The sequence below is a fragment of the Lithobates pipiens genome, unplaced genomic scaffold (genome assembly GCF_037356315.1).
Source record: "Lithobates pipiens isolate NorthernLeopardFrog02 unplaced genomic scaffold, aLitPip1_a1.2 Scaffold_23, whole genome shotgun sequence".
In the NCBI taxonomy this organism is placed as follows: domain Eukaryota; kingdom Metazoa; phylum Chordata; class Amphibia; order Anura; family Ranidae; genus Lithobates; species Lithobates pipiens.
The window spans coordinates 120,000,372-120,028,261 of NW_027507785.1; the positions used below are offsets into that span (position 1 = coordinate 120,000,372).

General features: G+C 40.4%; 1 protein-coding gene across 3 annotated transcripts in view; it reads right to left on the minus strand.

Annotated features, from left to right (window-relative positions):
• SFMBT1 (Scm like with four mbt domains 1) overlaps positions 1–27,890 on the minus strand; it is a 268,417-nt gene that overhangs the window by 161,996 nt on the left and 78,531 nt on the right. For all 3 annotated transcript variants that reach the window (XM_077452272.1, XM_077452270.1, XM_077452273.1), the window contains 3 exons: positions 12,929–13,047; positions 8,911–9,005; positions 1,909–2,149 (listed from right to left, as the gene is read on the minus strand). In XM_077452272.1, the coding sequence (XP_077308398.1) occupies positions 1,909–2,149; positions 8,911–9,005; positions 12,929–13,037 (445 nt within the window). In that variant the 5' untranslated portion in view covers positions 13,038–13,047. The remainder of the gene's footprint in view (positions 1–1,908; positions 2,150–8,910; positions 9,006–12,928; positions 13,048–27,890) is intronic.

Below are 27,890 nucleotides of genomic sequence, written 5' to 3' on the forward strand. Positions count from 1 at the left end.
AGCAGGAGGTCACGGGCCACATCAGAGGTCGCCGCGGGCCACATGTGGCCACTGGTCGGGCACCCGTGATTTAGTGCATACACCCTGCAGTCCCATAGGCTATAATGGGTTTGTTTTTTTATGTACACATACCCTTTAAAACATTAGTTTTCAAATTATGCATATGGGGCCTTAATTGCAACCCCTGACTACACCAAAGGGCCACATTAAGGTCCCTTTCACACCGATCGGGTCCACCTGTAAGATTTTTCAGCCAGAACCAATAGGACCCTCAATTCTCATGCAAGGATGTAAACAGACTTATGTGTGTTTACACCTGGCTACCTCCAGGTCGCAATTTACAGCACACACTACACTACATTTTGGTAGAATAATTATTAATGTGGTTCTTGTTATAGAACATTATTTTTATCTTGTTGTTATGGTTACAGTTCCACTTTAATGCATTCCCTGTTTAGGTACTAATATCTCCCCCTTCACTTGATCTAGCGCTTTGCCTCCCTGTAGCGGCCCTTTGCTCTCACTTCCTGGTCTTGCGACAAGGGAGCGGGGAGTGGAGTGGAGCCACTCTGTGTCTAAGGGTACAGGCAGCGTAGCTTGAGATCAAGCCCATAGGTATGCCCCCATAGCAAGCAGCTTGCTATGGGGACACATTTAGAAGAGGAGGAGGCAGGAGCACTGGCAGGGGACCAGAAAAGAGGAGGTTCAGTAGGGATGTCATGTTAGTTATTTAAAAAAAATATTTTACTTTACAATCACTTTAAGGAACTAAAAAAGAAGGAAAATGATATATGATTCAGAAATCCTGGAGCTCTCTGCAAGGTATGTGACAATGAAGGAACTCATGCACTTTATTTATGCTTGATGTTCAGAATAGGAGTACAGTTCATACATACATGAGCATATTGAAGAAAAACAGCAAAACATGTAAAATGTACAGTAACTCGAAAAAAGCAATCAGGCTTAAATCCCAAATAAACGCTCGTAAATTTTTACTGTTATGCAGGCAGGCTGCATATACCAGTAATGAATATGTTTTGCTTTTTTTTCTTAACTTTTTTTTTTTTTTATCTGCCACGTGCTGCAGTAAGAGTTTAAAAAATAAATAAAAAAACAGTGCTGCCCGCATATAGCAGCATTAGAGAAGCCCAACTCACCTAGGGCTAGATTACACTGCGCTTTAAAGCATTATCCACAGTCAGAGGGTGAGGGGGAATTGTAATTCTTTCTCAACACCTGTTTTAACACCTTAAAACCCATAGTTGTGGTGCACCCCCATTCAGGTGAACGGGTCACATTTAGTGAGCAGTAATGCAACATGGATAATTTTTGCTGCACCATAATGCAAAGCATCACAGCATATGTACTACCTCCTCTACTGCCTTTCTGGCATAAGTTGGGGGTAGTTGGAGGGGGCAGTAAAAACACATCCTAGCCATGCATTTTTACCACCCCTCTCAAACATAAGTGTAAACGAGGCTTAACATAACCCCCTAAACACTGCTCTAAACTGTTCTGTTGAGGGTACAATGTTATTTAGAGCAGCGTTCAGTTTTGTATGCGGGACCCCAGGAGAGCTTGGTGTGTGACAGCAGCAATCTGACTCTACTATGTGCTGGCAGTACAGGGTTTTTTAACCCTTGCTGCTGTACTCAGCTGCTAAAAATACATAAACAAAAAGGCACACTGTATTTATTTCAGTATAGACAATACAGTAATAAATTAGGAGGGTTCAACTGGACTTTAACTTTAGTAAACTGAACTCTGAATGTTTGCCATTTGCTGCACATCATTGGTACTCTTTTTACTACTGTGCTGTTTTAACCAATTAATGTACAATAATCTTCAGTCTGAATAACTTAATAATCTAATGTTTCAATAAAATAAAATAAAAATACTACATCTTACTGTCTGGTGGTTTAAGGATCTTTTTGTTCTGCTCAGCCCAGCCAATGGAATGAAGGTCAGAGGTCACAATGTCACACCAAAAGTCTGCAGAGCGATCTTCCCCGCAGCCATCATATCGGAGCAGCAGAAGTTTGCCACAAGTGGTGATGATAGTAGCAACCCAGTAAGACTGCGGTTCTGTCCCAAGAGGCACCTCTAATTTCATTCCTGGGGACAAGCCAATCTCCACTGAAGTGTCCACCTGTGCAGTTCCAAGAGGAAAACGATGTACAAATTTCAATACTATAAAAATGATTGTAGTGCAACCACAGCAGCTACAGTGACTAAATGAAAGGCAACAATATATATCTCTCTCAACAATGCAATTTAATAAAAAGGCAAACGTGAACGATCCATGGGAGCCTCAACAGAGGTACTCTCCATAATACTGTCCTATATTGTGAATATTTCCAGCAGGTGTATATTCTGTATAGTTGCTTATTCACTGACATGAACACATTTCAAACATGGCTTTAACATTTGAACATTTGGCATATCTTACTTTTCACAATAATTTCACAGATTTGTAAATAGTTCACCCTCTATGGCAGGCAGTGCAAGCAACAAGCTGCAAAAACAGTTAAGGACAAGCTACATGACATGTAAAAATTGTATTCTAGGGTGTATGTAGTGTGGAGAGGTGACCCCAGGTCACGGTGTATACTAGCACCTTTAGCCTGTTTTTTGCAAAGACAGGCATGATGATTGCACACCTGTGGGATGGGTTCATATTCCCCTCAGGCCGGGTTTACACTGCTGCCAAAAATGCTCCGACATTGGGAGCTCATGTCGCATGACGTGTGAAAATCTATGTTTCCCTATGTGAGCCATCTTTACTGGTCCGACACAAGTCGGTCCGACTTTGGTCCGACTTTGATCCTACTTCAACCCATTGAATATCATTGAAGGTGGATCAAAGTCGGGTCACCGTCTTGCCTGATCCGACTTTGTCATGCGACTTGTGCTCTGATGATCTTGAGGGGGAACTCCACACCAAATTTAAAAAATAAAATAAAAATGGCATGGGTTCCCCCTCCATAAGCATACCAGGCTCTTATCCGAGCATGCAGCCCGGCCGGTCAGGAACGGGAGTGGGGACGAGCGAGCGACCCCCTCACCCCCACCCCATCCTGAACTGTACCTGGCCACATGCCCTCTTCCTGAGGGTCTGCGGGTCGGGGGCTTATTGGAATCCGGGAGCCCCCTTTAATAAGGGGGCCCCCAGATCCCGGCTCCCCACCCTATGTGAATGAGTATGGGGTACATCTCACCCCTACCCATTCACCTAGGGGAAAAAGTGTCAATAAAAAAAAACAAACACACACTAGACCGGTTTTTAAAGTAATTTAGCTCCGGTGGTCTCTTCTCCCGATCTCCGGCTTCTGCCGGGCTCCTTCGCTATCGTCTGCTCTTTTGCCCACTCTTGCTAGCGTTGGCCCGGTCTTCTCCGTCGTCTTTGACACAATGCTCTCTCCTGATGTAATGCCGTGTGCGCAGTGACTTATATAGGCATGGGGCGGGGTCGCCGGATGACATCACCAGATGACCACCTTCCATGCCTATATAAGTTGTTGCACACAGTGCACACAGCATTACATTGGGAGAGAGCGTTGAATCAACATCGGAAGAAAACTGGAGGGAAGAAGACGACGGAGAAGACTTGGCCAACGCTAGCAAAAGAGCAGAAGATAGCAGAGGAGCCTGGCAGAAGACACCGGAGTCCGGGAGAAGAACTGGAGACCAGGAGAAGAGGCGGAGAAGTCGGAAGAGACCCCCCAAGTCGGAAAAGACCCCCGGAGCTGCCTCAAATTACTTTAAAAAGTTATCTAGTGTGTTTTTTGTTACTGACACTTTTCCCCCCCCCCAGGTAAATGGGTAGGGGTACGATGTACCCCATACTCATTCACATAGGGTGGGGGGCCGGGATCTGGGGGCCCCCTTACTAAAGGGGGCTCCCAGATTCTGATAAGCCCCCCGTCCGCAGACCCCAATAACCAACAGCCAGGGTTGTCGGGAAGAGGCTCTTTTCCTCAACATGGGGACAAGTGGGGGGGCGCCCCCCTGCCCCAAAGCACCCACCCCCTATGTTGAAGGCATGCGGCCTGGTACAGTTTGGGGGAGGGGGAGCTCGCTTGTCCCCACCCCCTTAACTGACCGGTTGGGCTGCGTGCTCGGGTTAAGGGTCTGGTATGGATTTTGGGGGGACCCCCACGCCGTTTTTTTCGGCGTGGGGGTTCCCCTTACAATCCATACCTGACCGAAGGACCTGGTATGCTCTTGGAGGGGGAACCCATGCCGCTTTTTTTATTTCAATTTGGCGTGGAGTTCCCCCTCAAGATTCATACCAAACACAGAGCCTGGTATTGGCAGGGATCCAAGTCAGATCCCCATTCATTGAAGTCGGATGCGTCTCAGACTTCAAATCGCAGGGCAAAGTCAGATCCAAAGTAGGATGAGTGTCGTGTCGCACCAGTGTGAATTCAGCCTCAGGAAGAGAGCTCAGGGCTCACACTTGGGAACAGCTCCACCCTGGAGGCAGGTGGCCTGGTGTGGGAGTTGGGAGGGCTTTCAGGTGGGCACAGCTCCATGAAAGACAGGCGGTCTCTAAGAGTCTGAGCGTGTATGTCTGCAGGAGGCAGATGTGGCCCGCATCCAAGCAGCTGAGCAAGTAAGCTCCAGCAGGGAGTTTGACTAAGTAAGAGTGAGTAGGCCGGGAGGCTGAAGTTTTCTGTTATACAATGATGCTGGAACCCCCTTCGAGGGAAGACTTTCTGTGAAGTTTGTTTTGTATAAATAAAATTGGGCTGCCACGCCCTTAAAAATACAGTCTGTACTGACCGTTGTTCCTGAAAATGCATACACCATTTGAGCATATTCACCCCAGATCGTTACAGTAGCCATAGCTAAAAAAGTTTACTCACTGGAACACCCATGTTTAGTGGATAGATTTCTATAGGACCGAGTCATTACAAATGAAAATACAAGTTTTGAAACATCAAAATGTGGCGATGTTTCATACAAGAAAAAAGTAATTCTGTGTCATTATGAGATGGGTATAGTATAAATTAAATGTTGCGACTATGTTTTGACAACCTAATGTGCCCTTTCAGTACTGCCCACTTTGCTACTAAAGCGCCTATGTGCTATTGGGTGTCAACAAGTATGTATCCCTTGTAGCAACACTTAGAGCTGCTGGTTGCTCAGGTCCCAGACACTGCATTGTGGAATTAAGTGATAAGGCATCCATCTTCTTTCATAATAGAAGCTAGAGTATTTAGGCTCCATGCACACTAGCTTAAAAAAACGTTCCTCGCAGCAATTTTTGAAGCGAATATTGTTAACCTGTGAGCGATGCACATTATGTTGGTCTAGAGGCATTTAAGCTTTAGTGTTTAGGAGCAGAAAATAAATAAATCAGATCTGTAATCAAAATGCCTTCTCCCTTAAAAAAAAAAAAAAAAAAAAAAGGTGGTATACTCACCTCTCTGAAATAGAAAGAAATCATGCGAGCCACCACTGTCTAGATGATTAGAGTGGTTTCAATAACCCAAAGACTAATGGTATTAAGCCTGTCGCATGTATTGTGAAAGATGAATAAATGATCTAAAAGCTGCTAGCGTTGAACATGTCACATATATTGTGCAAAGATAAATACATTAATTGAATACGCTGCGCTAAAAATTATATAGATTGTAGTGTATACTAAAACTATGTAAAAAAAATAAAATAAAATAATAATAAAAAAATTATAAATTAATTTAAAGTGCCTCGTGCATAGCTTTGTTTAAAACCATAACAAACAAACATATAGAAATAGTGCTCCTGTGCAATATGTAGTGTCCAAATATGTCGTAAATGACAACGCTGAAAATAAGCAACACGATATCCCTGTATTGACGCAGTTGGATGCGATTTATATACACATGAGCACTTTGTCTTATGATCTGAATCACATAGCTCATGTGTATATAAATCGCATCCAACTGCGTCAATACAGGGATATCGTATTTTTCCCCCTGAAGCAGATACGATATCTCTGTATCGACACTAGTTGGGGAGGGGTCAGGACGGCACAACAAGACATCTTGTAAGCTAAGGAGGATGCTCGTATCATCCCGATACCACCCTGGTATAATCTGCTACATGTTCATCATAGAATGGTGCACTGACGCACCTGATATACTATCGAGTTTTTCCTTTCACATATCCCAGATAACTATGCTGAGGAACCCAGGAGCCTGACCTTCTAAAGAGCCCAGAGATGGTTCACATGCGTGCTTTGACTTGGCTTAATCACAAAGTCGTACGCCTCAAGGTGATGTTTACTACCTAAGGGGGGGCACCTGAGTGAAGACACCCCAGCACATCTTGGATAACACTTTTTATTGTTCCTGAATTACACAAACTTTTATCACATTGCTAGAGACGCAGTTGGATGCAATTTATATGCACATGAGCACTTTGTCTTATGATCTGAATAACATATCCCCTGCAGTGTTTATTTTCAGCATGGTCATTTACGACATATTTGGACACTATATATTGCGCACAGGAGCACTTTTTCCATATGTTATTTGTTTATATTATGGTTTTAAACACAGCTATGCACAAGGCATTTTAAAATTGGTTGTGTGTGTATATCACATCCATTTATTAGTTATATTAATTTGATTACATTTAAATAGTTTTAGTATACACTACAATCTATATCATTTTTAGCGCAGCGTTTTCAATTAATATACTCACCTCTCTGGTTACCCATATCTCCTACCTTCTCTCTATTCCAGTGCCGCAGCCTCCATCAGACGCATTGGCATTTGACACATTCATGAGTGTCTGATGCCTGTGTCAATTGCTGTGGACCTTTCCTCCGATCCCTACAGTTCATTCAGAAAATATTCACAGCACTTCACTTTTTCCACATTTTGTTATGTTACAGTCATATTCCAAAATGGATAAAATTATTTTCCCTCAAAATTCTACAAAAACAATACCCCATAATTACAAAGTTAAAGAAGTTTGTTTAAAATGTTTGCAAATTTATATAAAAAAAAATAAAAAAATCACATGTACATAGGTATACACAGCCTTTGCTCAATACTTTTTGTTAAAGCAGCTTTGGCACCAATTACAGTCAAGTCTTTTGAGTATGATGCTACAAGCTTGGCACACCTATTTTTGGACAGTTTCTCCCATTATTTCTTTGCAAGACTTCTCAAACTCCATCAGGTTGGACGAATAGTATCGGTACACAGCCATTTTCAGATCTCTCCTGAGATGTTCAATCGGGTTTGAGTCTGGGCTTTGGTTGGGCCACTCAAGGACATTTAGAGTTGTCCTGTATCCACTCCTTTGTCATCTTGGCTGTGTGCTTAGGGTTGTTGTCCTGTTGGAAGATGAACCTTCTCCCCAGTCTGAGGTCCAGAGCGCTCTGGAGCAGGTTCTCATCAAGGATGCCTCTGTACATTGCTGCATTCATCTTTCCCTCGATCTTGACTAGTCGTCCATTTTCAGCCACTGAAAAACATCCCCACGGCATGATGCTGCCACCAACATGCTTCTATGTAGGGATGTATTGGCCAGGTGATGAGCGGTACCTGGTTTTCTCCAGACATGACGCTTGCCATTCAGTTCAATGTTTCTTTTACCAGACCAGAGAATTTTGTTTATCATGGTCTGAGAGTCCTTCAGGTGCCTTTTGGCAAACTCTGGGTCAGCTGTCATGTGCCTTTTACTGAGGAGTGGCTTCCTCTGTCAGAGTGACCATCGGGTTCTTGGTCCCCTCCCTGACTAAGGCCCTTCTCCCCCGATTGTTCAGTTTAGCCAGGCGGCCTGCACTAGGAAGAGTCCTGGTGGTTCCAAACTTGTTCCATTTAGAGATGATGGAGGCCACTGTGCTCATTGGGACCTTCAATGCTGCAGAAATTTTTCTGTGCCATTCCCTGGATTTATGCCTCCACACAATCCTGTCTCAGAGGTCTACAGACAATTCCTTGGACTGCATGCCCTTAGTTTGTGTTCTGACATGCACTGTTAACTGTGGGACCTTTTATAGACAGATGTGTGCCTTCCCAGATCATGTCCAATCAACTGAATTTACCACAGGTGGACTCCAATCAAGTTGTAGAAATATCTCAAGGATGATCAGTGGAAACAGAATACACCTTAGCTCAATTTTAAGTGTCATGGCAAAGGCTGTAAATACTTATGTACATGGGATTTTTCCATCTTTTATTTTTAATGAATTTGCATTAATTCAAACAAACTTCTTTCACGTTGTCATTATAGGGTATTGTTTGTATAATTTTGAGTTAAATAATTAATTTCATCTTTTTTGGAATAAGGCTGTAACATAACAATATGTGGAAGAAGTGAAGCACTGAATTCTTTCTGGATGCACTGTATGTAAAAAATAGGGATGTTGGGGCAATACGACAGAATTACAGTACACAGCAGAACACAAAGGTATCTGCCACACCAGAATTTGACTAGTGCTGAAGCGACTGGAAGAGGCTGGGGGAGGGTAGGAAACAGTTATGTGTTTTTTATTTTTATTTGAGGACATGGTCTATAATCAGGAACTGCACTTGCTACTGCTCTGGTTTTTGTATTGTGATTATCATGAAACTGGCTCTGCAGAATTGCAAATCGTTTGACAGGTAAACCAGTAACCATATGTGTTTTAATTATTTATCAGAGTTTCCCTTTAAGTATTCTTGCTCTCCTAAGCATAATCTTTACAAGCTACATAACAGTGTTTCTTTTGGTTAACCTTCTTAATGTCAAAAAAAGCATGCAAGCAATAAATATTTTAACAAATACGTATTTTGTCATATACTTTTCACTGCATAATATAAAAATATTTCTTAAGAATGTGAATTCATATATCCCTCCCCTCTAGGTTTATAAGGACATGCCAAGCATGCAGCTCTAAGATTTGTCATATCTGTAAAGCTGACTCACATGTTTGAAAAAGCTGTGAGGAGCTGTTGAGCTTCCTGTCTCTTCTAGGTACTCCTCCCAGTTAAACTCTGCCTCCTCCAGGCTGGAATCAGCTTCTGTATTAAACGAGAATACCAAATAAAAAAATAGATTACTTCCTGATCAATGCATATATGTATATACACTATCTATCTATATAAAATATTACACACACACACACACACCCCTAAACAAATACCAAAACATTACCAAAAATAAATACAAATTAGTTAGAAAAAACAAAACAAGAAAAAAAAAAACTGTTGGTACTTTCTCATTATATAGAATACTTTTATATATCTCTATGAAAATGTGATTACTGAATTGTATATGTTCATGCATGTTATATGTTACATAAGAACTACGGACCCATCTTAGAAATGTGCATACTGCCACATTTAATGTTTTGTACAACAAGATAAACACCATTGTAATCTTCCACCAAAATTAATTAATTAAAACTACTGTTTTGTTAAAATTACAATATTTAAAAGGCCAACAATCTTAGTAAACATGTAACATAGCCACTTTGCATAATAATATGCAGAGATGCACACATAAGAAATAGAATATTAACATTTAGAAAATGTTTTTTTTTTTATTAACTTGCTATAATCAAAAGTAATATTTTAAACTCGCAACCAACTTCCAGTTCAGTGTCCAGGATTCCCATAGAAAAAAAGCTGTTTAATGGGTTAATGTGACTCTTTTCTTTGTCAATTCAGGGAAAATTAAAAGGATAAATTCACCTCCTTCTCCATCCCCAGAAGCAGGAGAATGTACCCAATTTTGCTTGCTTTAAAGAACAAAACCTTTTGATACTGAAATTCTACACTAGGAGAAATAAAAGTCATCATTAAAGCAATGTAAATTTGTATTATCGATTACAAGTTTAGCATTTGATCAATGTTGATTATAACCAAATTTATAGTCACACCACAAATTTATCTTTCCATTGAAAGTGTTCCAGCAATTGGAATTTTCACTTGACTGACAAGATTCTATTCCAAAGAATCGTGTAATGAGAGAAATATGTAGGCTGGCATTGCTTACCTCTCCTGCAAATATTCTGTTCCCTGGCTCTCATTCTAATGCTTTGGCTTTAATACTTTCTGAGTCACTTGCATGGCATAAATCGAGAGATAAGAAAATCTGACATCTCTCTTTCATTTGTTCCATGCTTGTTCTGGGTCTATGAATCAAAGGTATGGAAGTCAGACCCAGCCGGATAAGCAATGGCAGCCCAGTTTTTTTCTTTTCCAATAATGTTTATTAAGAGATTTTTCAAATAAAAACAGAAAATACAAATGCCATTATACATAGCATCCTACCATTCCTCCTTTCTGTAACAAAGAGACGATACGAGAATGGTTGTTATAACAATCCCACGGCAGACACTTTTTTCTAACAAGACAGGTGTGCTTATTGAGGGGGCTGCAATTTTTGCATGTCAGAGGATGATTAGTTGCACTGTAAAATTGTCCAGAGTGAAGAGAACTGTAGCAGCTTTTCACTAGACTGAAGGCAACCAATACATGCATGTTCAGCAGGATACGGCAGAGATTTGAACCATTAATGGCCAGGCTGAATTTAACAAGCTGATTGATCGATCAACTTGGGTACAACCTGCCTGCGATGGTCACTGTCTTCTCTAACCTGGGACAAGACAATGTCTTGGCAGGAGGGATTCCCCTGTCAGCGCTGTCTGTGCAGATGGGGGAATCATGCAAATTTATTTTCTGCAACCTGTGGCTGCAGGAAAGAAATTTGCACCGTCTATGGCCGGCTGTAGATTATGTAATTTTCTTCAACCTGTGGTTGAAGGAAAGTAAATTGCTCTATTCCCCTATCAACACTGTCCATGTTACTGGGGAATCCCTCCTGATGCATTATTGTATTCTGACAGCAAGAGGTTTCCCTGTCAGCAGAATACAATGATCACTGCTGCTGGCTATAGCCAAAAAAAAGCTAAAACAAAAAAAAAAAAAAAAAACTGACAGTCTGGTTGTTCTGAAGTAGATCAACTTCAGTACAATTAGCCTGCCCATACAATGGATCAAAAGATGCCCTGTTCCTGCTGAACCGACAAAAATTTGGTTCCGTCTATGGCTGGCTTTAGTCAAACAAAAATAAATTGGACAAAACAGTATTTGTAGGCTAAATTTATAACAATTAAATGTATTACAAAAATTCACTTCTAGAAAATGTACGGTAATTATTTGATTTCACATTCCAATGCTTTATTTACCTCTTTTACCAAAGCAATATACAGTATCTCCTAAAAGTGAGTACACCCATCACATTTGTGTAAATATTTTGTTATATCTTTTATAGTGACAACACTGGAGAAATGACACTTTGCAGTCCCCTCAAAATAACTCAACACAGCCATTAAAGGGGTTGTAAACTCACAAGGTTTTTCACCTTAAATGCATTCTATGCATTAAGGTGAAAAACCTCCTATGATGCAGCTGCCCCCCCAGCGACAGGGACGAAAACACCAGCTCCAGCGGGCGTCTCGAGTTCTGATTGGATAGACTGATAGCAGCGCAGCCACTGGCTCCCACTGCTGTCAATCAAATCCAATGACGTGGGAGCCGGGGGCGGGGTCAAGTCCTGCTGCCTGTAACAAAAGATGCAGCAGCAGGACACAAGAGCATGCCTGCACGAGTGTCCCAAAGGAGAGCAGCTCTTCAACAAAGCACTTGAGAAGAGGAGCGCCGCTGAGGGACCCCAGAAGAGGAGGATCAGGGCCACTCTGCAAAACCAACTGCACAGAGGAGGCAAGTATGACTTGTTTTTTTGTTTTTGTTTTTTAAAAGAAGCTGTAGATATCCTTTAATGTCTAAATCGCTGGTAACAAGTAAATACACCCCTAAATGAAAATGTCCAAATTGGGCCAAATTAGCAATTTTCCCTCACTGGTGTCATGTGACTCATTAGTAATGTTTTATATTCCCATCGCACACATTCCTGGTATAAGCTATAAAGGTTTGGGTGCTGCAGCAACAACCAGCTGGATACTGGTTCAAGTCACAATGTAGAAATTTGCTAGCACACCAAGGATCAGCACAAGGTGGCGTCCAAACGGTTTCGTTTATTGCATGATCACAACACAAAAAAGGTGCAACGTTTCGGAGTCACGCAGGACCCCTTCATCAGGCAGGTCTTCAACATCCACCAGCTCCGTGATGTCATCATGGAGGAGTGGAACAGGACTCCAGTGTCAACCTGTGAAGCTCTGGTGAACTCCATGCCCAAAAGGGTTAAGGCAGTGCTGGAAAATAATGGTGGCCACACAAAATATTGACACTTTGGGCCCAATTTGGACATTTTAACTTTTGTTGGCAGTGGTTTAGACATGAATGGCTGTGTGTTGAGTTATTTTGGAGGGGACAGCAAATTTACACTGTTCTGCAAGCTGTACACTCACTACTACATTGTAGCAAAGTGTCATTCAGTGTTATCACATGAAAAGATATAATAAAATATTTTACGGAAATGTGAGGGGTGTTCTCCTTTTTGTGAGATGTAAAAGAATGAATGATCTAACATGGTGGCACAAGTGGACTGGACAATCGAGTGGCAAAAATTTGTGATTGGTAATTTGTGACAGGGAATGTTTGTAGTGAAGTAAAAGATTTGTGGGGGTTAAAGGGGGGGGGTACAATCACAATCCGTGATTTTAAACTGCTATATATTTGCTGTTTCTGCAGCAATGGTTTGTGGACTATTACATATAAGTTGGGGCCTGATTTCTAGAATCTGATAAAGTGCAATGTAGCAAACCTGTGTTTAGTTTAAACATGTATGTACTTGGGAAAAATAAATAAAAAATGCACATGCAAACTTAGCAGAAGAGGTAAATATTAATATCTCCCTCTGCAGGAAATTTGCATGCATTTAGGTATCTTCATATGAGCAACTTTTTATTTTTTACGAAGGGTGAGATATTCCTTACAATGTTACAAGTAAACAATGCATGTGGCTCATTACATACCTTCATTGTTCTGTTCTTGGGCACTCATGTTAGTGGAGGTGCATCCAGTGGCTGAAACAGGATTTGCAAGCTGTGACTGTGACATCAGTCCAACGCTTAATGTTCCCATTCATCCAACTCTAAAGTACAGAATAACAAAATGATTTTACATTAAAATGCACATGCTATATGCACTGATGATGCTTGTAATAGCTATAGTGGCCATTTTCAGAAAGAACTATAAAAAAAAAAAAAAAAGCATGATCCAATGTATGTCACATTATGTACACTTGCTTTTATGATCTAAGCTCTACTAGTCGTACCAAGAAGCTCATAAAAAGCTTAAACTGCTGGTAGTGACAAGGTCGAGCTGGAACTAAAGGAGAAGCTTATGTACATGCTGCAATAGCCAAACAGTGAGAATCAGTACATCCCTATTTAGCAAGGGCTAAACTACCTAAGGAATTGCGATGTTGCACTACTGCAGTTATTTAACATCTTGTGGGCCATTTTAAACCTAAAAACAAGATGCCAACAAAAAGGTTAAAAGGGTCAGCAGCAGGTAATTAAAACTGCTTGCGTAGTGAGTTAATATTAAGGCTGTATTTACACCTAAGCATTCCCACATCGCGGGCTGAAATTCCTATTTCTGGAAACGTACTAAAAACGCAGCAAAACGGACATCATGCCATTTCTTATTGGCACTCGAAACGTGGTAGAGGTCCTATGTTTTGTTGTGCAAAAAACACAGTGAAAAGCAAATGGCTGAATGACAAAAAAAAAAAAAAAGTTATTTAATCTTCTCTAGTGTGTTTAACATGCATAGGGCAGCCCATTGAATTAAGAGGCTGCCCTATGCTTTTGCATAGCAGAAAAAAAAAAAAAAAAAAAAAAAAACCACAACACACACAACACATTGCATTGTTAAAGGTGTGCATGCAGCCTTAAGCCTCGTACACACGATCAGATCTTCGGACGACCGTTCGTCCATTTTTGTTGCCTGATAGTCTCATGTCGAAAGCGAAAAGGCTACTCACCATATGAAAATGTTCTCGTACGACGAAACACAACTTCAGAAATTTCGGAATGTGTTGACTAGTTTTGTATATGTTCTTTCCCTTCTGAGCATGCATAGTCTTGCTCTTCTGATTTTCATTTACTTTAGTACGGTTTTCGTACAAAAAAAAAAAATCATAAGTGGAGTTCACGTACGAAAAAAATATTATAGTCTGCACATCCAGCTTTTGTCGGACGAAAACCCGGAATAAGCTGTCCAAAGCACCATACTAATGATTGGAAAATTGGCGGATCGTTCGGACGAAATTTTTCTTTCAATTTCATATCGTGTGTACCGGCGTTTAGGGTGCTAGCATATCTTATAACACTTTGTAGCAGATCCTACAAGAACCACTTACTGTGGAGCTAAATTTCTTCAAATAGAAAAATGAAATTGTAATAAAAAGTACAGCTTGAAAATGCTAGTCATTTGGTGGTCTCTGGTTTAAATATAGACCCGGGAACAAGCATGCAGCAAGTGAAGTCAGAACTTCTAATCTACATACCTATTCTTGGTCAGTGACTAAGAGCTTTTTAAGCCAGATGGTCAGCAAGCATGCAAGAGAGTGTTGGCAGCTGTCGCTGTCCCACTGAGTGCCGTTATCGCTCGGCTGGGTGTCAGCGCCGAAAATGAGGTGCCAATTTATAGCTCTATAGATATCATAATCACTGCTTACCCAGGGGGACTAGGGAAAATCTGCAGAAGATGGACGACTTCTTAGCACTTGCCTCCCAGGGCCATCTTGGGGAGGCCCAAATTCACCTGAAATTTGATTAGCCATATTGGCCCCAGCGAGCCTATATACAGTCCTTGCCGGGTCATTCTGAACACTACAATAAATTAAAAGCTCTGTTTATGTGAGAATGATGCTGATTAATGCCTCATTCACACTTGTGAACAGAGATATCAGTAGATTCCTGCAGTATGAATCTGCAGATTCCCGCAGCTGGAATCACAGTTGGCCGCAAACCGCTATGGCCAGGAAGCTTGAACAAAGCAATGACAAGACATACATGAGCCACGGCTGCCCACCACTGTTCGTATACGGTATATCCACACATAGAGTGGTTAGGGACGGATGACCAGTCTTGGACACAATCTGCCTGCACCCAGGACCAATCAACTTTCCCTAATTACTTACAACTGCTGGATTTGAGAATACATGCAAACAGGGACAGACAGTGCAAGATCCTGACGTTGCTGTGTATAGGTTTTCTGGTCGCAGCTGTTCACAACCACCTGCGATTCAAGCTGCAAGAATCCACTGACAACTCTATTTGCAAGTGTGAATGAAGCCTAAAGCAGTATTCTGTGGACTACAGGAGAGCCGTTTGAGAAAGTTATGGTCCGACTCACAATTTGTGCTGGTCAGACTGAGTTTTTTTTTACTCTTGTTGCAGCACTTAGTGAATAAAAAAAAAGAAGCAGGCATATTTATTATTGTATATACAGCATGATTACATTACACTAAATAACAGTTTAATAAGCTTTACATTTCTTTGGTTTTCATACACTTGAAATTCACACTGTAGGGCTGAATTCTATAGACTAACAAAGAAAAACAGCAGCCAGTTAGATTTCTTGTTAAAGTTGTATAATGGATACTGAAACCTGATTGGTAGCGTAAGCAACAGCTTAACATTAGGTCCAAATGTCTTAACTGGTCTCCAATCTACATAAATAAGAAACAGTCCTAGAGATGTGTGAAAATTACCAATATGCTGATCTGGCTTGGTGTACTATGTAAAGGAAGTAGTTAATTATTTTCAGTTAAATCACACAATGAGTTTCACTTTCACTTCAAAGGCAGTTAGACTCTTGCTATGCACACAGGTTTCTTTGTGAAAAATCAAAAGCAAAAAAAAAAAAAAAAAAAAAATTGAGCTCTTGCCTACAGTAAGTAATGTTTATTTTCATTTTTCATAAAGCAGGTTATCGTTATGAACAACATCTCAACTCACACTTGGCTTCATCAATCAATCCTTGTTCTGTCAGTAGTTATCAATGAACCGAACCCCCGCAGTTCATGTTTGGAGTAAGTGTGCAAACTTAAAAGTTCAAGTACTGAATCCCAACCTAATTAATATCACTGAAAGACAAAACGGTTAAAAAAAAAAAAAAAATGCTAGATCCTATTTTATGAGCTAATATATCCTCATATTTTCTAGTCTAATAGGCAAGGAATTTTCAGACAAATGCCCTGGGGTGCTGAGCACATGTAACCAAAGCAAAAACTATTTTAAAAGTTCTGTTCTGCAATCATTTCAGTGGTGGTTGTAAAGGTTAATTCTTTTAATTAAAATAATAAATATAGTATCCTTACCTGCTCTGTGCAATGGTATTGCACAGAGTGGTCCCTTACGTCCTCTTCTGGGGTCCCACATCAGCATTGTCTGCTCCTCCTATTCTTTGAATGCCTCCATAGCAAGCTTATCACTGATAATTAATAAATCCTGTATTTTTTATGCTTATTTAGTTTTCTGCAATAAAGCTGTATTAGTAACAGTCTCTAGATTACTGCAAAGAAGCTGTTCTAGTAACATGATAGATAGATTACTAAGTATTAACTAGTATCCAGTGCCCGGGTGGCTGCACAGCATACAACAAGCCATCCCATGTTCAGGAGACCCCTAAATAAATATCAAGTAATTATACATGGTCAGATATTTCTTCATATACCTTCTTTAGACAAAAAATAGACTTTTGTATTCTGAAAACATGGCATTTCAAATTAAACCCCACCCCTTCCCGAATGTATATTTCCACTAGAGGTTGACAGAGAGTTGCGTCTGCCAGAGGCCCTGAAGGAGTGGTATATCTTTTAGAAGCTCATCATCATCCTATGAACGCTTTTTGTTTAGTCTTCCTCTTCCTTTCAACAGAAACCTCTTCTATATCATCTTCTTCAACACAACGTCTAGTAACATATGGGGAAGCTGGGAAAAGTGTCAGTGGTCCAAAAAAATTGTTTAAAATATGCAAGAAATTATGTAGAAGAAATGTCATTATGTACACTGAAAAGTACACCTTAGTAAATTAAAAGGGAGTTTTAGGCCAGCAACTAGCTAGGTGTGGTGGTAGTGTAGGTGGAGTTGACGTAACCATGACTAGAGCCTGGTTTAGAGATAAATGGAAAAAAGAACACTCGATAAGCCCTGCGATGCTTTGATATTCATTCTTTAATAAAGGTGAACTTTTTTGGAGTGTGGCTATCCAGCATTCTATTTTTCCATTATCTCTGTTGCAAAGAGCCAGCACCCTGCCTGATTGTGGAGACAGCTGTTCTTAGGAGAAGTGATCACTTTGGAGCAGTGCACTCCCATAAAGCTTGGTTTATCTTGACCTTAAAAACAAAAAAAGGACAGAAGTCCAGATTCATCCTGAATGTAACTTTAAATAGAAGACAAAAACACCCTGTGAATAAACACATCCAGACAAGGTTCTCTTTGGAAAACAAACACAGCTTAAAATAGGGTGAACTATTGGTTAAAGTGAAAAAAACACTGCTCACCAACAACCAATTCCAAAAGATGGAACTACCATTGCCTCTTAAATGGGAGCCAAACCACCAGTCAGAAAGAGACCCTTGGTGCCTGACATCGCATCTCTGAATAGGCAAGGGATTGGTTGAGCATAGCAGCCAGAGCTGCTTTTTTCATTTTCATTTCTAGGCTGAAGGGGCACCAAGGTTGCCAAGCTATTCCCTAAATTGTATTTGGCATGTTATTTTTTTTGGGGGGGGGGGGTGCTTAGTTTTGAGTGAGACTTCTTGACCCAATTCCTGCTTCTGCCTATGCGACTCCTCCTCTCCCCCTAGGCTGGCCCTCCCTCTCTGCAATTTTCTGGGACATGTGACAGGTCCCAGAACATTGCCTGTACCCTGGGAGAATGCAGCGCGAGTTGCGCATAATCAGTGCATGCCCAGCCATGAAACCACAAGCTTTCACGGCCGGTTTCAATGGAGGCACCGGGGAGAGGAGGAGAGGAGTGAGGCTCCGTGTGGCCGCATTGCTGGACCGTGGAACAAGTAATTGTCTGTTTATTAAAAGTCAGCAGCTAAACAGTTTGTATTTGCTAACTTTATATAAACAAAAAAAGCCTGGAACTCCGCTTTAAGGTCAAAGATACAACTATGTTGGTATCCCTTGTTAATTTTCCATTGTGTTGTTTTTAATGTAACTGCCTACGCCCAAATTGTCATTTGAAGAAAAACACATAAACAAGTATTATTATTTACAATTCTTTTATTGTGCAGAAAAAAAAAATTTGAGATGCTATCTGCCATCCAAATAAAAATAACTTAAAGAGTGCGCATGCATTGGATCTCGGAGACAGACGTGCTCTGAACGAGCTCCGCACGCTCCGACCCTAAAAAGAGCTACAAACAGCATCGGCAGTGGGGACGAATCACCGGAAACCTACCGGCACACATCCCGAGGTGGTAATGACCCGTAGGGCAACAGGCCAGCCCAAGAAAAGGGCAATATAAACTGCCTAGCACCAGCGGAGCAGCCAGGCCCTCCCCTGGACACAGGCCGCAATCTAAGATGGCGCCAGGACATGGAGACACACAAGGTAACACAGAATCAGAAACAGAAAAAATCGCAGCAGAAAATGGGGACCAAACAGATCCAGTCTGAACATATGAGGGACCACTTCTCCTCTCAATCATCTGGAGACCTGGACACAGAGCAGCAGGGTGAGTCCCCATCACAGCCCCCATTGCCGGACACATACAGGGACATTCAAGATGTCCTCTATGGGCAGGAATATGGCTGAAATGACAGATATCATATCATCTTTAGTCAACCCAGCCCTGACATTTCTGCACATCAGTCAGTACATGCAGGAGATGCAGTCCTTCTTGCATGCTTTTCTAAAATGCTGCAACAGGAGTTATCTAAAGCGTGCGTAATAATCACCACTGGTCTCAAATGGGACATACACAGCATTGGAGAAAAAGATTTGAGATGATCTAAATAAAGATTGATAGCACAGTTAAGAAGGTCAATCAGAATTCCAATATGATTACTTATCTCCAGGACTGGAAGAGGCTTAATTATAATGAATATAATTGTAGATTTGGAAAATTGGTCTTGCAGGTATAACGTGCGCATACCTGCGCATGAGGGAGCTGATGAAAGAACTGATTCCTGACATAAACATGCACCAAATGGAAATCGACCGAATTCACACGATATAGTCAAGTCGCACTATTATTGCATAAAAGAGAAGATGTTTTCAGCACGCAATAGACAGGACTTGTCATTATTTGGAGCAGCTAGCCAACTCTTCACTGATCTAGCCCCTTCTACGGTACAAAAACGGAGAAGCCTGAAGCCTTTACTACAACAGTTTGAAGGGAAATGCTCATCTATATTTTATCTGTTTGTTCACAAATAGTCTTTCACATATAAAGAAAGATCCCACTCTCTCTCAACAGTTCAAGATGGCGAAGACATACTGCTGGATCTGTGGATCATCACATGGGACTCCCACGCCCCCCCCCCCCTCTCCTCGCTGTGGCAGGATCAAAAGAAAACGCAGGCCAGAAGATCTTCTCAGATTACCTGAACATAATTGCCGCTACCTCCCCTAAATGGGGCGCGCCAACATTTCTCTAAGTTTGACTGGTTAAAGTCTACAAATAACAGTAGATCTAAACACAGCCACGCCTGTTGTACAACAGTGCAGTTCACCACTCAACCTGATCGCATATTTCAATGACCAATGTTGGGTTATTAGAAGTAGAAGAAAAAGAGCTGTGCCAATAAATAAAAATAGCTTATAATCAAGCAACACTACATTCATCATAAAGTCCCAGACTTATTAAGTTAATAAAAGTCCATAGCGAGAAGATCTTTATGTTGAAGCAAAATCACTTAGCTTCAGAACCAAACACACCACAGTGATTCCACACTTCTATCGCTAATGTGCCCAGCCACCGACAAAAAGATGCGCTTGGGGGGCGTGGCTTGCCTTGAGAGAAGATGGTCGCTTAAATCTTTCTCTCCGTCAGACTGTCGCCTCATTATACCTTATAGGGGGTTTTAACCGAACGAAAAGTATCTTCGATTATGGTGACTGCCTCCCGGAATACTTCGCATCCCGTTCTAGATCACCGAGAGGTAGCAGAGGTCAAAATATTCGACAATTACCGGAATTATCGAGGTCTCTCAGGCCTAATACGGCCGCTTCCGCAGCGGCCTCCTCCCATTCTCCTCACGACATCGTTCTCGCGCCCACTGAAGTCAGTATGCCAACTAGTCAGTCAGCTACACAACAACCATCTATACAGGATCTCCGAGCGGTAGCAACTGACATTAAGGATACACTTACCGCTGCCATAACGGATCTCAGACAGGAATTACAGGCAATTACGAACAGAGTGCTGAAGATAGAACAGCAATCCCACAGACAGCACAATTCGATCGTTCAGATATCCCGCACAGTTGATACTCATACTGCTCAGCTGAGGGAGGCTCAAAGACACGTTGAAGATTTAGATAACCGTGGCAGAAGACATAATCTTCGGGTGAGAGGAATTCCAGAGAGTGTAGAAAATGCACAGCTTGCTGTTACGGTGTCCTCTTTATTCAACAAATTACTAGACAGGCCTGAAACTGAACTTATAATAATGGACAGAATTCATAGGGCACTTAAACCTAAAGGAAGGGATTCTGAACTACCCAGAGATATCATTTGCTATGTCAATGATTACCAATTAAAGGAGTCCATTCTTAAACAAGCCAGACTTAAAGGTAAAGTAGAATTTGAAGGCAAGCCAATTTCAATATATCAAGATTTTTCTGCAATTACACTTAAGAACAGAAGAGACCTGCGCCCTTTATTAGGGATATTACAAGCCAGGAATATACCTTATCGCTGGAAGTTTCCATTTGCACTTTCAGCAACTAACCATGGGCACACTGCGTTGCTACGGGTACCAGAAGATTTAGATTCATTTTGTAGAATCCTTGATATCCCATATACTGAAGTTCCTAACTGGTATGCTGAATTTAATAGACAATACATGCGGGGACAGCCATATATGGAAGATCATAGGGAGACCCAACCTACGCACTATAGACGCCAAAGATCACCCTCCATAGTTAGAATGGGACCAAATCCGACTCAACAACATAATTCCTATAGTCCAACATCTGCCCCTCTACCACGGAGAGCACGCAGAGATCGACAGTGAAAATTATAATGGATAATTACTATAGATCATCAGATTTCGTTGTTACACCTTTACCTAAACTTCCGAAATTATAAATAGAGATTTACCCGGAATTCAGTTGATATATTTAAATACCCGTAGTATTGTTTGATTTACAGGAAAAACCACAAAAGTTATCTTCTCTTGTATCTAACTACAGTGGTGTGAAAAAGTGTTTGCCCCCTTCCTCATTTCCTGTTCCTTTGCATGTTTGTCACACTTAAGTGTTTCGGAGCATCAAACCAATTTAAACAATAGTCAAGGACAACACAAGTAAACACAAAATGCAATTTTTAAATGAAGGTGTTTATTATTAAAGGTGAAAAAAAATCCAAACCATCATGGCCCTGTGTGAAAAAGTGATTGCCCCCCTTGTTAAAACATACTATAACTGTGGTTGTCCACACCTGAGTTCAATTTCTCTAGCCACACCCAGGCCTGATTATTGCCACACCTGTTCACAATCAAGGCATCACTTAAATAGGAGCTGCTTGACACAGTAAGGTCCACCAGAAGATCTTTAAAAGCTAAACATCATGCCGAGACCCAAAGAAATTCAGGAACAATTGAGAAAGAAAGTAATTGAGATCTATCAGTCTGGAAAGGGTTATAAAGCCATTTCCAAAGCTTTGGGAATCCAGCGAACCACAGTGAGAGCCATTATCCACAAATGGCGAAGACATGGAACAGTGGTGAACCTTCCCAGGAGTGGCCGGCCGCCCAAAATTACCCCAAGAGCGCAGCGACGACTCATCCAAGAGGTCACAAAAGACCCCACAACAACGTCCAAGGAACTGCAGGCCTCACTTGCCTCAGTTAAGGTCAGCGTTCATGCCTCCACCATCAGGAAAAGACTGGGCAAAAATGGCCTGCATGGCAGAGTTCCAAGGAGAAAACCACTGCTGAGCAAAAAGAACATCAAAGCTCGTCTCAATTTCTCCACAACACATCTTGATGATCCCCAAGACTTTTGGGACAACATTCTGTGGACCGATGAGACAAAAGTGGAACTCTTTGGAAGGTGTGTGTCCAAGTATATCTGGCGTAGAAGGAACACTGCATTTCATAAAAAGAACATTATACCAACAGTAAAATATGGTGGTGGTAGTGTGATGGTCTGGAGCTGTTTTGCTGCTTCAGGACCTGGAAGACTTGCCGTGATAAAAGGAACTATGAATTCTGCTGTCTACCAAGAGATCCTGAAGGAGAATGTCCGACCATCTGTTCGTGTACTCAAGCTGAAACGAACTTGGGTTCTGCAGCAGGACAATGATCCTAAACACACCAGCAAGTCCACCACCGAATGGCTGAAGAAAAACAAAATGAAGACTTTGGAGTGGCCTAGCCAAAGTCCTGACCTGAATCCTATTGAGATGTTGTGGTATGACCTTAAAAAGGCTGTTCATGTTCGAAAACCCTCTAATGTAACTGAATTAGGACAATTCTGCAAAGATGAGTGGGCCAAAATTCCTTCAGGACGCTGTAAAAGCCTCATTGCACGTTATCGCAAACGCTTGGTTGCAGTTGTTGCTGCTAAGGGTGGCCCAACCAGTTATTAGGTTTAGGGGGCAATCACTTTTTCACACAGGGCCATGATGGTTTGGATTTTTTTTCACCTTTAATAATAAACACCTTCATTTACAAATTGCATTTTGTGTTTACTTGTGTTGTCCTTGACTATTGTTTAAATTGGTTTGATGTTCGAAACACTTAAGTGTGACAAACATGCAAAGGAACAGGAAATGAGGAAGGGGGCAAACACTTTTTCACACCACTGTATTCCAGTATATATATATACGAACAATATTTCACAAACCTCAACTACTCCTCATATACCGCAGGTACTTATTGCTTTTACATCCTTCTCAAAATGACTAACCTATCTAAATTGCCATTAGAAAAATCGACTATGAGTATCTGCTTGAACAGACAATTCACTGTAAGGAGCAAATACAGGATTTTGCAGATGAAAAAATCCTATGGATCACAAGTCTTCAACAAAATATGGGAACTTATTATTGAAGATTTTCGACTTTCACAATATACAATACATATAAATTGTATTAAACACGGCCTTCTGGTGACAAGATACTTCAGCAAACTGTAGAAGGTTTCTAGCAACAAAGACCCCCATAGGATACTTTTGATCTCAAGACCTTACCCCCAATGCTATACCACACACCTGAGTAGTTGAGAATATATTACCTTACTTGTTTATGATGCCCTGATAATTATTTTTTCAGGTGTACTGTTAGGCATGTTGCCTTTCATTTATTTTCTTTTAATGATATATAGCATATATAGTTGTATTAACCATTGTTTAATTAACTCTTTATTAGTTATTGAACAGGTTTTCTTTGAACATACTCCGATGATTACAATCGGAAATGAATACCGTAGATATTATTTTAGGGTATTTTTGCTCTCTTATATATAGGCAAACTCTACACCTATGGAGACTCCTAATTAATTTATATGATTTATATAGTTTTATTTTAGCTGATAGTATATTTTTCTCTTCTCAGGTTCGCATTTAATGACAATTTACTTAGATATTCACTTTTATCTAATGTCATAGAAAATTATTTTTTCATGGCTGACCACTATGCTTCTTTATCATATACTGGTAGACAGATATATAATGGCCATGGTCTTACACTTCTCTTTTCTCATGATTAATTTAGATATGTACCCCTCACTACGGATTATATACCCCCAATACACAATATAATTTGCCATTTTGAGGCTCATGGTTTGATGGTTCCCCCTGATTCATTAATCTCGAAAGGTAATCACGTACCCCACAAAGTGGATTAGTTTTACATACTTTATTGTTTAAATTCCAACTGTGAATATCCACTGCCTTTCCCCGGCAAATATCTATCCCTCTTGTAAATAGGTGAGCGGGATCTCACCTATTGCCGGATTTCCATACAATCCCCTATACTCTAATCTAATCACAATATAACTTGTACCAATAGTTGTATAATAACAGATTTCTGTCACTCAAGCTCAAAATCGACTCAGGTCAATATACCCATTCATTGTCCTAATTAACATATCACTTGCAGTAGAATTTTTCTCATTTAATTTTGCGATTTTCTAAATTTTGTCTGCTTTTTCTCTGCAACACTCTATTAAAAACGAAACAGCAATGATACCTACCCTACTCTTCGTCTACCCCCACATGCCTTAAATTAATTTCTTTGAATGCAAAAGGTTTAAATTTACCGGAAAAAAGGAGCCAATTGCTCTACACTATGAAACGTGACAAAGCGAATATCATCCTAGTACAAGAAACTCACTTTCGTACAGGGTCGGTACCTAAACTTGAAAACCTATATTATCCCGAGGTTTATCATTCCACGACACCTGAATCTAAAACCAAAGGTGTATCGATCTTATTGGCCAAAAATTGTCCTCTACAAATAATAGATAAACTGATTGATGAAAATGGCAGATTTATTTTTCTGAAAGGAACATGCAATGGTCGAAAAATAACGTTAGCAAATATTTATGCGCCAAATAATAAGCAAGTACCCTTCTTTAAGACTCTAATTCAGGATCTCACTTCCTTCCAAGAGGGAACCCTAATTCTGGGTGGTGATTTTAATGTTTCCCTACACCCCCTTTTGGATACCTCAAATGGGACTTCGTCCCTCCCATATTCTGCTCTGAAAAGTATTAAAAATGAAATTCAATCCCTATTATTACATGATACCTGGAGATCCTTATACCCTGATTGTAAAGATTATACCTTTTATTCTAAACCACATGATAAATATTCCAGGATAGATTACTTTTTTTTAACTCAGAATGATTTACCTTTCCTTCAAAAAGCATCTATTGGTCCCATGTATCTTTCAGATCACCATCCAATAATTATTGAATTATCCTTCCCAGAAATCCATCCGCGCTCTCCCATTTGGAGACTTGATCAATCGCTATTGACTGATACCGATACTATCAAACATGTAGAACTTAGATTGCAACAATACTTCAAGGAAAATGAGGTAGAAGATACCTCACCCCCTATAACATGGTAGGCACATAAATGTGTCATAAGGGGAATATTCATTGCAGCAGCGGCTAAACGAAAAAAAGAAAAATTAAAACATTTCCAAGAGTTAACTAACCGGATTCTTCAACTAGAAAAAGTCCATAAACATTCACAAGCTTTAACAGTAATGAATTCATTAATTGAGACTAGAAAGCAACTTCTTACCTTATTAGATAAACAAACTAAACGAAAATTTATATTGACACAAAAAACATACTACGAATTTGGTAATAAAGCTAGCAAAACTCTGGCAAGGGCTTTACAATCAAAAAAAGCTAACATGACAGTCCATGCCCTTTCAGATACACAAGGTCGTAAACTACTTAATACTAATGATATAGCTGATCAGTTCAAAAATTACTATTCTCAACTGTACAATCTTTCTACCCCGAATTCGCCCTCGAAAGCTATGCCGAGATCACAAATGATTGCGGATTTTCTTTCAAAATTCGGACCCACTCCCATCACAGCTACCCAAAATCTAGAATTGGATAGACCACTAGATATGGAAGAAGCAAAATATGCACTATCCATGATGAAACCTGGGAAAAGCCCAGGTCCAGATGGCTTGAATGTTGGTTATTATAGAGCCTTTAGTGACCTCCTCACACCTATCTTTCTCAAAACTTTTAATACTTATGACACACTCATCACTCCTCCCAGAGACTTAACATCTGCCCACATAACGGTTATCCCGAAACCTGGGAAAGATACTCTGCTTACTTCTAGCTACAGACCCATATCTCTATTGAATGTAGATCTCAAATGGTATGCAAAAATTCTAGCTAATAGGCTTCTCCCATTAATTCCCCAACTAGTACACCTAGATCAGGTGGGTTTTGTACCTGGTAGGGAGGCCAGGGATAATACCCTTAAGGCTCTTAACATTCAACACTATTTATCCACTTCTAAGGAGAGGGGATTCCTCTTATCATTGGATGCAGAGAAGGCGTTCGATAGAGTGGCCTGGGATTACATGACGCAAGCCTTACAAGCAATTGATCTCCCGCAGCGAATGCTTAACTTTATACACATGCTTTATTCTAATCCCACTGCATCAGTAAGGATAAATGGCCACCTATCGAACGCCTTCTCTATTTCAAACGGAACGAGGCAAGGTTGCCCTCTATCCCCCTTGATCTATATTCTTACATTAGAACCTATGTTGAGATGTATTAGGGAAAACCCTGACATTAAAGGAATAAATATAAAAGGTCGTTCCTACAAATTAGCGGCTTTCGCCGATGACATCCTTTTATTCCTTTCTGCACCTCGTATAACACTACCAAATCTCCTTAAATCACTTACATATTTCCAACAACTATCCAACCTCCAAATCAACTTTGCAAAGTCTACTGCTCTGAATATATCTCTTACATCAACACAATGCACACATTGCCAAAAAAAATTTCCGTTTAAATGGAATACACACTCTATTACATATCTGGGTATCAACTTAACCTCCAAAATCACAGATTTATATACGGCAAATTAAATACCCATACTTCACTCCATAATTTCTGACTTCAAAAAATTGTCAAATAATTTATTTTCCTGGTTTGGTAGAGCGGCCATAGTCAAAATGAATATTTTACCTAGATTGTTATATCTCTTTCAAACGGCTCCGATTCAAATTCCCAACACATTTTTCACATCATTTCGCACAGCTTGCACAAAATTTATTTGGGGATCTATACGCCCACGCATAAACTTTATGAAACTTACTTGTCCGAAATTAAGAGGTATGGGTTTACCTGATATTAAAAAATATCAACAAGCATGTCAGTTGACGAGAATCATTGACTGGAATATACACTCTCCCAATAAAGATTGGGTCCAGTTGGAAAATTCTTTGGATTCCATTCCAATTGCTCAAACTCCATGGTTACCAGTTAAGCATATTCCTAAAGTATATAAACTCCATCCTTAAAATTGGTCCGTCACTTACCGCTTTCAAACAAACATGTTCCAAATACCTTCTCTCATCAAATACGGGGCTTATGACACCACTAAAAATGAATCCAACATTTTTACCTGGAATGTGTTCTACATTTTTAAACGATATCTGGCCGCAGTCAACGGTTAGATCCATGCTTTTCTTTGAAGGAGATAAAATCATCACCTATTCCAAATTACAAGCTTCTATACATCCTCAGTCTTTTCCTCAGGAGACATATTTACAAATTAAACAATTTCTTGATATAGCATCTAAACGTCCCGATTGGGCCCGAGTTCTTACCCCTTTGAAAAGATGTGTCTTAAAAAAGAACCACAAAGACATCTAAATTCTTTTTCATATACGTTACTTTTCTCCGACTTGGAGTCCACGATTGATGGTAGAGCTGCCCAATGGGGTAGAGATTTATCCCAAAATATCACAAGCAAAGACTGGGAAACGATTCATAAAATTGCACACAAAGGCTCTCTGAACGTATCTGCACAGGAAAATGCTTATAAAATTATATCGAGATGGTATAATACACCAGTAAAATGAAATCGTATATTTCCAACAGTTTCCCCATTATGTTGGAGATGTGGTACAGAACCTGGTTCTCTCCTTCATATTTGGTGGTCTTGTCACAAAATACAACCATTCTGGAATAATGTACATAAATGTATCTATCATATCACTACATTCAAACTT